The sequence below is a fragment of the Hippoglossus hippoglossus genome, chromosome 14 (assembly GCF_009819705.1).
Source record: "Hippoglossus hippoglossus isolate fHipHip1 chromosome 14, fHipHip1.pri, whole genome shotgun sequence".
In the NCBI taxonomy this organism is placed as follows: Eukaryota; Metazoa; Chordata; class Actinopteri; order Pleuronectiformes; family Pleuronectidae; genus Hippoglossus; species Hippoglossus hippoglossus.
In genome coordinates, this window is record NC_047164.1 from 21943044 (window position 1) to 21955417 (window position 12374).

At 40.6% G+C, this 12374-nt stretch overlaps 1 protein-coding gene across 1 annotated transcript; it reads right to left on the bottom strand.

Annotated features, from left to right (window-relative positions):
- Positions 1 to 2275: 2275 nt before the first annotated feature.
- On the bottom strand, positions 2276 to 11999 carry kptn (kaptin (actin binding protein)). The gene is made up of 12 exons (XM_034607415.1): positions 11554 to 11999; positions 9753 to 9835; positions 9568 to 9652; positions 9425 to 9479; positions 8165 to 8243; positions 7749 to 7822; positions 6556 to 6662; positions 4195 to 4299; positions 4046 to 4109; positions 3805 to 3940; positions 3266 to 3430; positions 2276 to 2757 (listed from the first exon to the last, which is right to left on the bottom strand). Exons 1-12 carry the CDS (start codon positions 11741 to 11743, stop codon positions 2593 to 2595), a joined length of 1308 nt encoding a protein of 435 aa, XP_034463306.1. The 5' UTR covers positions 11744 to 11999; the 3' UTR covers positions 2276 to 2592.
- Between the last annotated feature and the right edge of the window lie 375 nt (positions 12000 to 12374).

A 12374-nucleotide genomic window follows, 5' to 3' on the forward strand; every position in this document is an offset into this window, starting at 1 on the left:
GTTGAGAAGTCTGTGTGGAGGAGGCTCAGTGAGAACCTCCAGGTGAACCAGGGAGAGGGGATTGGCACAGCTGAGAGTATAGTTGGCCACCAACTCTCCCTGGATTAAAAAGGCAGCAGGGGAGCTGACACAGGGGGAGAGAGAGACACATGAGTAGGAACACAGAAAGACACACATGAGTGAAGCTCATGAAACAGAGACTGAACTGAGCTGAGCTGAAAAGCTAGACGCCAGCTGAAATAGCTGGCAAGTTTAGTTTTTGTGAGTTTATGTTTGTTCACGTGATTTAGTAAAGTACGCTGAAAAGCAACACGTTTGTCTCTGGCTGTGAGTGGGAGACCTCGGTGGCATCGGACATTGCCACAGTCTGTTGTTTTCATTTATTATTGTTTTAGGGACTTCCACAACCTGCAGAGAGAGGTGAATGTCACCTACAGCTTTTCAACCACTTGGAGGACTGAGGAGAAGACACAGCCAAAACAGAGCGAGGCTGCTGAGAAAGACGAGCAACTCAAGAACGAGGAGCTGATCAGCTGTGTCAGAATCATCCTCTGAAGCCTGACACCTGCAGCATTTGAAGGTGCACTGACTCGATGCATTGACACAGCTGAAAGAACTTCCTGTGGAAACAGAGGAGCGTGTGAGAGAAGTTGTGGATGTCGTCTTTGAGACAAACCTCTGCAGGACTCTATGCCAACATCTGCCGCTGCCTCTCATCAACACGTAATGAGCCTTTGATGACAGGCTACTTTTATATTTTTCTTAGCATCCTACTTATGTTAGCATGTTCTGACCTCGATTTGCTCAAGTTATTAGTTCATTTTGAGTTTCCAAAGGAACTCAAATTAGCACACACTGATCACCGTTGAGAAGAATCAGTGATCAGACCTGTGTGATTTACTGATCAACTGAAGAGGCAGCTGGAAGAGGCCAAACCTCAACGTTGCTTTTCAGCACTATAAGGCTCATTGGGGAACACTTCAAATCACATATATTGAATAAATATTATGCACAGCTGCATCCGGAGACTCCTAAACAACCAGGATGTAGTGTCTGTGTGTGCTCCTCCAAATCATCTACCAGCATCTGGAGAGGGCCACGGCCAAGGAAGTCCTGAACTCATACTTTGAACAAATGGATGCTCTTTCCAAGCAGGAGAAAACATCACGCAGGATTTCTCTCCTGCTGAGAAAAACAGTGGACTTGAGGAAGAGAGCATCCTCAGGACCAACCAACTGCAGAGCTCCTCAGACTGAGGGTGCAACCTGAACACACTTATCTGAACAGTGGCGGCTTGGAAGACGCCACGAGCTCTTCGGAACAGCAGAGAAGCTCCTCTGTCCTCCACGTTTTTTGTCAGGTCCTTGTTAGACTTGACATTCGACTGCAACAGTGACTGTTGGGGGAAGATGGGCCTTTTGCTCCTCAAACCAGAACCCTGTCAGCAGATAAGATAGTTTAAAGGCTGCAAGACATCATTGAAACAGCTGTTTACATTAATGTCGAACATCTGGCTCTTCCTCGCTTAGGTGATCAGCCCCTTGCCTCATGAGGTGTCTCCATTGATTAAACTGCAGAGTATGGTACCTCCTCAACAGGCTAGTGTGCGGACTCAGTCCAAACCACACCTCTGCCATCCCTCCGGTTTGACTCCAGACTAACCCAACCCCTTTTTTTCACTTGTGAACCCAACATCTAAGGAACACCTTGAAGGAATTTGGTACAAATGTTAACCTGGACTGGATTTCAGATTGGATTTCAAAATATATATATATATATATATATTAAAAAAAAGATGGAAATGACAAGAAACACAGATGGTAAAGATCATTTGCAAATGCACATCCCCTAAACCTTTTTGGGAGAAGTTTGGACGGGAATGGAGGATGGGTTTTGAAGGAGTAGCCGGACACGATAACAAATACACAAACCACTCTCCAATTATAGTAGTAGGAAGGATAGGATACTAATGTAAACCTTCTCAAATTAAAGCTGAGACTTACTTTAATGAAGTAAGCATTATTTTTATTTTAGTGTTCCTGTGTGGACTGTAATTGTTCACTGTGTAGGTGTTAAGTGTTAACCTGTTCACTTCTTACAAGGGCAGTATTATTTGTTTCTGGATGTTTTTAGTAACTCGTGTCACTATGCAACACTACATGGCTCCAGTCTAAGTGTGACATTATCCAACTTCACTGGCATCTGTGTGGACAGTCTGGAATTAAATAATAAATCTATAAAATATTAGTACACAAGATAAATACCCAACAAAAAGTTTATGGATCCAAATGTGTCCTTTATTACCAGCAAATTACTGTACACTATCTACAGCACATCTGTCTATTATATCATTACATACAGTTACAGTGAACTCTATTCATTTGATTTGAATTCTTCTTGAATCCACTATGAAACCGATAAGCAGACTTTCACCATTTTGAAAGGTGTTTGTGATTTGGTTCTCCGAGTGTCTGTCCTCACAGCTAAGTTTAACTCTTCACACACGCACACACATGGCTGACAATACAAGGCACATACTTCAGTCTGAACCACTAAGGCTATACACATGACACATGGAAATAACTGCTCTGCTTATTCTGATGGTGTGTGAGCCGCACACTCTTCGTTCTTAGCTGGATCATCGCTCTCCTCGATGTCTGGAGCTTGGGCTGACTCCAGCTCAGAGCCAGCTGTCAGTGCCGACACCCTCTGGCTGAGCCGCTCCAGGACCAAATCAGCAGTGCAGGCGAGACTATGCTGAAGAGACAGAGAGAAGTCCAATTACACAACTTATAATGATATATATAGTAGGTGGTGGAGATTTGAGGAGGTCTGTTGGTTTTGAATACAGAGGGTGACAGAGCTGAGATCTTTATACTGTAGTTCAATAGGAGATTGTGGTGACTTCTTTTTCTTTGGAGGTTGTTGGTCAAGTTTAGCAGCTCATTGATACAGAATGATGCAAAAAGATGCATCAGACTAGGGCTTAAAATCCTCATTGTAACAGATAACAGAAAATGAGAATGTATTGTTTTTGTCAATCACAGGCCATCTCAGAGCGTAAATGATTTAACAACCAATTCAATCAATTCTGCTGGTGACCAGTAGGAGTCAGCAATTTTTCTATAATTGCTTCAGTTCACCTCTTCAGTAGAAACAACATATTTTCTCCAGTCTACATGTTTGTGTTTACAATGGAAGCAGATGACCTATCTGCTATACTGCTGCTCTTCAGCATCATGGATCTCTGCTTTCTGCTACACACCTGTAAGATATGCAGCCCCTTTAGTGTGAGGACAGCCAGCTCTTTCAGACCGTCCCCGGTCAAGTCTAAGTAGATGATGGACAGCAAAGGACTCTTGAAGCTCCGCCGCCACAGCAGCTGAAACTGTCTGCTCCCCACCGGATGGAATTTGTAGCACAGAAGTTCCTGCAGGGCCGACAGGTGGATAACACCATCATCATTAACACCTCACCACGTCAACCGGCAATGAAGGGCTGACGTTCCATCATTTTTAATTCCTCTGGATTTCCCTTTGCATTCGTGATCTTACTTCAGTGGTGAGGCTGGCTATAATCTATATAGTTTCTATTGTCAACAAATCCCATGAAAAGACCGAAACAACCAACAAGTATTAATCCTCTGAGCCACAGAGACAGAGAGAAAGCACTGAGAGAGAGATGGACTAACACATTCTGTTTTGGTCTTTTCATGACTTTTAATGAGATTAAAAAACAGAATATCACCACTTTAATCCTTTAAAGTAATATTAATGAAGTCCATTAGTACAGAGACCCTCTGACCTGTCCGTATGTTCCCAACAGCACCTCCTTCTGCCCGTCAAAATCCAGGTCAATGACTAGAGCGCAGACCACTGCGTCCCACTGGTCACTTTCTGAGAGACATGTGGAGCGAGATAAACCAAACTCCTGGACATCTCTAAAAGAACATAGACCCACGAGTAAAACACCAAATTCAAGTTAAACTGCACAAAAGAAAGCGAGTATTACACTGAAACCTTTACAAGTCTTATCTGCTTCTGACCTGTAGACAACTGCCATCTCAATGGTACTGGTTACCAGAAGGTTGTAGCCCTCCATTTCCACACCTGAAGAAGAAATAACAACAGTGGTGAGGATTACTGCAGATTCAAACTAGAGGCAGAGGCTAACTACAGCAGAGCAGTGACATACTTGTCTCTCCGCTGGTGTGGCTGGGCTCAGTTGGGCATCTCAGAGGAAACAGCAGCACTGTAGAGATCGGACTGTCAAACTGGACCCGCCAGCTCTGCAAAACCTCTGTTGGAAAAACACACAATATGATTTAAAACCATCGAAGGAATAGTCCGAGGGTATATTCATGATTTCTGCCACTTTTAGTTAAATGTACAAATAATAAATAACCAAGATGGAGACAATGACAGCAGTCATAAATAATCATTACAGCTTCCTTCAGACAAACATTTAGGACCAGTTTTCATGCTCAGACTTAATAACATGAAAATATGATCTTTGCTGTCAACATTTATTTCTCTAGTGTCACTACAGTTTAAAGTGACACACTGCTGTTGACTGTGTATGAAAAATTCATACAGCACAGATACAACATTGTAAATATAATTCTTCCCATAGTTGATTAGTGCACAGATGTGGTCCAACTGTGCACTGAATGAAATGAATGCAGTTCTGTGCCAAACATGAATCCTTAACACAATATTACATGTACTGTAACTAAGATTTTACCTCTTCACTTTTAAAGGCCACGAGGCACCCACACACACGATTAAACTCTAATCTAAAACTATTCTCTATGCACTTTATAGTGCACTAAATGTACTGTTCCCCATTTTACTGTACGGATGTGTGAAATGTATGCACTATATACCTCCAAAAATCCCACCGTGGAATGAATCTAGCCTTGTCCATGGCTTGTACTTTCTACTAGTGACCACAAAGTTTTATTGAGCCTGTGTCTGAAATCTACTCCTTCATTCACTCATTCCGTAATCTCTATATAATTAGTTCTTTACTTTCGAGTAAGCAGTTTATTGAGATTTTGGACACTTATTAATCACTGTCATTAATCACTGTCATGCTGCATTCACGTTATATCTCTCACAAGCAACTGAGGGGGGAAAAACATTCACGACAGAAACCGAGTCCCAGATATCAAGAGTTACTGACACTGATCATCTCTCTCATAAGAACTACACACATGTCAACAAACTGGTGTCTCAAAAAAATAACAGCACAACTGATCCAGCTTATTTTACAGGAGCTATACACTGTTTGTTTAGTGTTTGTATCTACTTTCACTTGGTAATAAACTGCTATTCATATGTAACACAACAAAAGAAGCCGTTTAGCTGCAGCAACAACAAGGTTATTAGCATCAGGGCTAACTGCCTTGAAATAATGTGTGAATATTCACAAGTCAGAATATGGTAGATTCCTGTTCCTCTCATTCTGCTGACATTACATGAACACAGCATCATTTTGCATCATCAGGACAGGTGCATTGCACTGTGGGATTGTTTAGAGAAAATATATGGCATGGACACTACTGTTTCTGTTGCATTGTGCAAAGTTTTGAGAACACTATACAGTGCACGTGAAATAGTCAGCAGTAAAATCTGTGCATGATTCAGTAAACAGGGAGTGAGCTATTATATCAATAATGGGTCTTCTTCACTGGAGATATGCTGACATGTCATAGCAAGAACAGCAGTGTGAAATAAAACTGGTTGCTGGTATTGTGCAAGCAGAGTTAGTGTATGGCTGACTGGGACATTTGCAAACACAGAGCCACCATTGATGTTATCATTGATTTTCCTTCTATGACAAGTGCAAATATCTGCTGTGAAAACAGGTCTGTAGTGACTGAGTGAAGAACAGGGAAACCTCTTGTTATTGTGACCTTGAAGATCATTTCAAGATGGCTACTCCCACTGCTAAAAAGCCTAAATTATAATTGCTGTTGTGTATTTGTGGCAGTTCTTTTTAAAAGTAAAACCAGACACAAACAGTGAATGGCTCTTTTTAAGTCAGCTGAATTGACTGTATTAGTTTTAATATTGGATTTAATTTGCAACAGAGTGATGGAGGCTTTGCAGTCACAGGTTCATTGTTACTTCTGAGCGTGGAAGATTTTGTAGCTGTCAGACATGACTGAAATGATAACTACATGGCTGATATGTCTTTTTCGGATTTGACTGTAACCATGGTGATAGCGATGAAACGTGTGTGTGTGTGTGTGTGTGTGTGTGTGTGTGTGTGTGTGTGTGTGTGTGTGTGTGTGTGTGTGTGTGTGTGTGTGTGTGTGTGTGTGTGTACAGATGTTGTTTGTTGCAGCGGTTAGTGCAGGACTAATGACACCTTTATCATCCTAATGAGTCGTGTGACCTCACAGGATTCCCAAGATACGTGAACTCTTCACACATTCAACGTGAGCAGAACTCTAATCGGTCACGAAGTGATTGCAAACATACTGCACTTTCCATACGCCATAATTACTTCAACACAGTCAATTCTCTACTCTGTGAGTTTGTGCCTCACCTGGCCCAGTCTGATTCACCATAGCCAGTCCAACGCAGCCGTTCTGACAGCCGAACGCTGAGATTCTCCTGTTGCCAGCTACACTCAACATGTCCAACCACAGCACACTGCAGAGAGGGAGGAGAAACCCAACAGGAGGGTTAGGATGAATCATATATACACTGAACTGTATGTAGGACTGATAACTGGCAATGTGCTGCTGCTACAATGAAACATTTACATATTATATACTTTCTTTACTGTTATGAAAAGTGTGTTAACAAGGTTCTACACATTTTAACTTCACTGACAACAGGCAATTAACATCAACAGAATGTGTAGCATCATGTAACACTGGTCAATCATAAACAGATAGTATGGTCAGGTACTATTTCTAATTAGAACAATAGTGATGGGGATGTCCTTGTATTTTCAGGCAGTTCCAGAACAGTATATGTGTATGGTCACGGACTAACCACAGTTTCTCCAGCATTTGTTGGTGTAGTTGTTTTTTTAAGATAAAAACTGCCAGAATCTCATTTTGGCTTTCCAGTCAAATTCCAATCCCCTTGCGGCATCTTGAGTAAATGTATTCCCAGTTATCATAACACACCATTGTATTCAGCTGCAGTTCCCATTGTCCCTTAATATGAAAGGTGCAATCAGATGTGTCCAGCATGTACTTTTCCTACATGGGAGATGTATATTTTTTTTATAAAATAAGCTTTGACATTGGTTGGTACTCTTCTAATAATGTCCCACTACACATCTTATTCAACGAGATATTTGTCATGGTATTAATGACACAGTTTAATACGAAATAGAAAATCTTTTCATTTTCAACCATTTCTTGTTAAAACAACATATGACTTTCTTTTTGTGTCACACATATGCACGTCACTATATGTTCAAATAGTTGGATATGTTATAGATAAAAGATCTGTTCAATATCTTTAAAGAGCTAATTAATTGTGTAACATGATTTATCGTGTAACTGTAGAAAATCATACAGTATAGCACTGTAGGTAATAAACAGCCTTACCAGTGCCTATAGTGTTGGCTACCAGACCACAGACAAATGTTGTGAGTCAGATTAAAACACAGAAAACAGAGAGACTTACAAGTTCCTGATGTTCTCAGTCACTCAAACCCTCACCACACACAACCAACCAAACAGCCACATGCACAGCTAACACACGTGCACACAGACTAACTTGCTGGGCAGTTGTTGTAGTTCAGGGAAGAGTCTCTCCACTGGCTGCTCTTCAAACTGGTGGAGGGAGGCGTTCTGATGGAGACAAAAGTGTCAGGCTGAATGATGCTCTGATATTTACATCATGAATCAGAGTTGACCCCTACTATTCTTAATTTATAAGATATGATTCAAAGGCTTTACACAGACACAAATGACACAAAACTAATGTTCGGTTTTTTTGAAATTTACAGAAAAAAAAGGACCATTTGATTTTAAATAAATGTAATTAAAGGACAAAAATGTGTTACGATAAAATAAACAATTAGAATTAGAATAAAATACATAAAATGGCGAAATTTTAATAAATATCTTGAACAAAATCTCATCACAGACACACACACACAAACAAAGGGAGACAGAAGTCTGTGGGCTGACCTCCTTGTACAGGTGGATCCTCTGGTCATGGCCACTGAGCAGAAACACCGTCTCGCTGCTGCCATCGTCACACTGCACTCTGACAGAGAGAGAGAGGTTGCTGACATTTATCATGCAGACAGATACTGTCTGAAAACAGCTGCCAGACGGGAACCCACTGATAACACTAATATTAATTCATGAATACTTGCAAACAGTCTCATTAAAATGTCACCATTTATGAGCCATTCATGCAAAACTATTTGCTCAGGAGCAGAGAGGTTCATATAGGATGAGACAGTGATGGCAGTGGAGACACAAGTAATAACCGGAGTAACTATTATGGTACATTAGTATGGAAATCTCATATCACGTCATGTTAAAGAGAGTGAAAAAATCCTAAATCCGCCCCCTGATCCGGATCCTCACCAAAAGTGAATGGGTTCTTCCCTGAGCCAGTCTACATCCTTCCACTAAGTCTTGCAGAAATCCGTATAGTTGTTTATGTGTAATCTTGCTTACAAAGAAATATACGAACCAACAAACAAACGGATGAGGTGAAAACATAACCTCTTATGAGGAGGTTACAAATTCTAGAAACAGATCCACAGCTGTATATTAACTGAGATAAGATAAACGTATTGATACTCACAGGGAATCTGATGAACTAGTGTATGAGAAATTAAAATGTTATCAAGTACTATAGTAATATGTTATATATATATTATTATAGGACTCAAGCCAGGGTTGACATTTAACTTGCTGAGTAGCTGGAATAGTAATGAAGCTGCTCTTGATTCTCTTAAATCTTTTATAATTAATTAATTTCACACAGTGATGTTAAGAACTGCAGATAGTAGAGATGTGTTAAAGAAAACAAGGCTTTACAATTTACTTATGTATTTAGGTATGTATGTTTATTTTTCCATAATTGAGTCGCTGCATATTTAATTGTAGATTCTACTTATCATTGACACTACTACAAACTTTCTATGAGATATAACTCTCTCTATATAGGGAGTTCAAGTTATAACCATAGTGAACACTAACTGGACTGTAAGCATTAATTATATTTCCAGTTGGACAGATGAATTAAATCTATCTGCTGGTTTGTAATGGTGTCACTCTTCTGTGTTGTACTTTCACTGTCCAGTCCTGTAGAAACCTCCATCTTTCTGGGACTGAAAAGCCAGGGCTCACCACAAAGTTAGCTATGAGATGCTTCTGTATTTCGCACTAATGTTGTGTATTGTCTCACAGTGTGTCACAGCTTTAACTTACTCTGTGTGGTACAGCTGGAAGGGCGTGAACTGCAGCTCCAGATTCAGACAACTTTCTGTTCAGAGAGGCACACCAACAATCAGCAAGGGACACATCTGTGAGAGTGATGAGGGCCGTACACATCTGGACACTGCTTCACTCACGTGCAATGGAATCCAGGTTGAACTCTGAGCCGGGCTCATAGTCACAGTAGATATTCAGGAACGGAGTGGCCTTGTCCCCAGAGTCCTGCAGGAGATCAGTCATAGGTCACAACACTGCTGTCGTTGTAGAAAGAGTTTACGACAGTTACACTATACACATGCTGGGTTTATTAACATGGAAATACCTTTATAAACGTGATGCCCACCACCAGGCCTCTGTTGGGTGGAGACTTAGTGAAGGCGTCAATTGATACAATTTCTGCATCAACTAGAAAAAGAAGGCAGGATGAAATGTTTGACAAAATTACTTACAATAACTGCATCGCTACAAGAAAAGGTCATTCCATGTCATACCATCACTCTTTTAGGCTGCTCCATGTTGATAACCTTTTTCATGCTGATTTGGTCTTATGATAAAAACCCATGGAAACAAAATTTCATTTGTCTGGGATCCTAATCAAGGGTCCGACCAAGTTTGAACTCTCTGACTTTGACTTGTCATATCTCCTTACTTATAGGCCACAGAAGATGGTTATCACGTCATTTGTAAGCTCTGTTCCAGCTCCATATTCCATAACTCAAGATAATGCTATCCCTAATATAAAAATAAGAGTATTATGAGTTATAAAAGGTTAGTTTATAAAGTCATGGAGACATCCTGAAAGTTAGTTGTTTGGTTTTTGAGTTGTTGCTGAGATATATCGTCACTCATCTGAAGTGGCATCACATTACTAATCCTTTACAATGTTGTTGAACTGCAGTTAGCGATCAGTGCAGGGTCAGACACATGCAAAGTATTAATAACTATGTTGATGGGCTCCCAGGTCACTGGATATTGTCCTCAAAGAAATTCAACATGGTGGAATCATATTTTTTTTTCTAAATGTTAATTCAATTTATTGCAAACTACACTGCCAGAGTTTGAATGTTGAGGGGATAAAGAACCTCTAAGAAGCAGTGGCCTTTCTTCATTTGTGCTTCTTCAGAGTCTTTGATGCAGTAGCTGTGTCTTTGCTCAGCTTTGTTTGTCCTGTCACAGCTTCAACTTCCACCTGGTGCATCACTAGTTCATCAGGGAGGCATGAGAATATGAATGATGGAGATGATCCATGAGGAAGCAGAAAGTGACTTTGCCACCATCAACTGTTACGTTGTGGCTGTACATATTAACAGCTGGTGGCTGGGGTGTGTTGAGGAGACTATGCCCAGCACTGGACAACTGAGACTCAACTTTCTGCGTCATTGTGGAAAATCTCCATCCTAAACACTCCCATTCTGCCCTGATGTCCCAGTGGCAGTGAAACCTGTGACAGGACAAACATACACAATGTTGAGTAAAGACACAAATACTGCATCCAAGACTCTGAAGGAGCAGAAATGAAGAATGGCCTCAGTATTTGAGAGGTTCATTATCACCTGAACAATCAGTCATATAAGTGTAGTTTTTCAGTGACCTGGGAGCCATGAACAAAGCAGTACACTGGTATTTCGTATGTGTCTGACCAGATCACTAACTGCAGTTCAACAACATGGCAAAAAATGATAGTGATGATGATACTTCAAATAAGTCATGATGATTTGACATGGAATGACCTGAAAGTCCAATTAGCAAATTATATATAAGTATAAAAGTATATAATTATACTTCAGACAACAGGAGCTATGTGTCTATCAATCTATCTATCTATCTATCTATCTATCTAAACTGCTTCAGTCAAAGTGATGATAACAGTGTACAGGTTAACTCTGATTATTTAAAGCAGGAACAACAATTTCACTGTAATTAACAAATTTCCCTACCACAACCTGAAAAGACTAAAGAGGAAAAGTAGCATCGAATGGGAATATTCAAGTGAAATACAAGTACTTCAGATTAGCACTTAAATATAGTAGTGTAGGAGTAACTGTATTGTATATGAACATGTTATGTAGTATTGTTCATCAACAGGCATTATCCTATTGAATACGACGTGTGTGTGTGTGTACCTGGTATGTATGTGAACTGCACCTCTTTGGCCACAGGTCTGCCTTTGAGCTGCAGCTCCTGGTATCTGAAACACACCACCTTCCCTTTGAGTGTGGCCGTCAGCAGCTGCTGCTCCCCGGCCTGACACAGCCCGTAGATGTTGCTCTGCGACGGGAAGCGGCTGAAACTGTCCTCCACGAAGGGGAACATCTCCCGGAGCCTCCTGCGGGTGGAGGTCAGCTCACTGGTTTGAGCAGAAGGGACGAGAAGAGTCTAAAGTTGTCATGCTGGTTTAGAGGCTCCTCTGCTTTCTGGCTGTGGTCACTGCAGCGTCAAGCTAGCGAAAACGAGAAAAAAGAAGTGTGGGTGATTCATTTCAAAACACAGCGTCTCCACTCGGTTTACTCAGTGTTCTAATGGCTTAATCTGCGATCTTGATTCTTTTATTTTGAAGACAAACTTCGTTATTTTCGTTTTGTGGCTATAAAAAAAAACTTGACATCAGAAGGAGGGAGCAAAACATCCGGGTTTGAGTGGAGCTGCGTTCACGGCCATCGGATACATTTTCATCGGTGACTCCAAACGATTCAACGAAGTAGAAAATACGGTTTTCCATGACAAGAAGTTGCCTAAGATTTAAAAATGCATCTCCTATATCATCCTAAAATGTTCTTTCGTTTTTTAAAATCTTATCATGTTTTGTAAATCACCAAAAAGAGTGTAAATAACAATAATATAATCATTTGCACGGCTGATATCTTAATTATTTCACTATGAGTTAGCTCCTTTATCCATTTTAAGCAAATAACCTTGTGACTGTGGCAAAGTGATTTCATTTTGA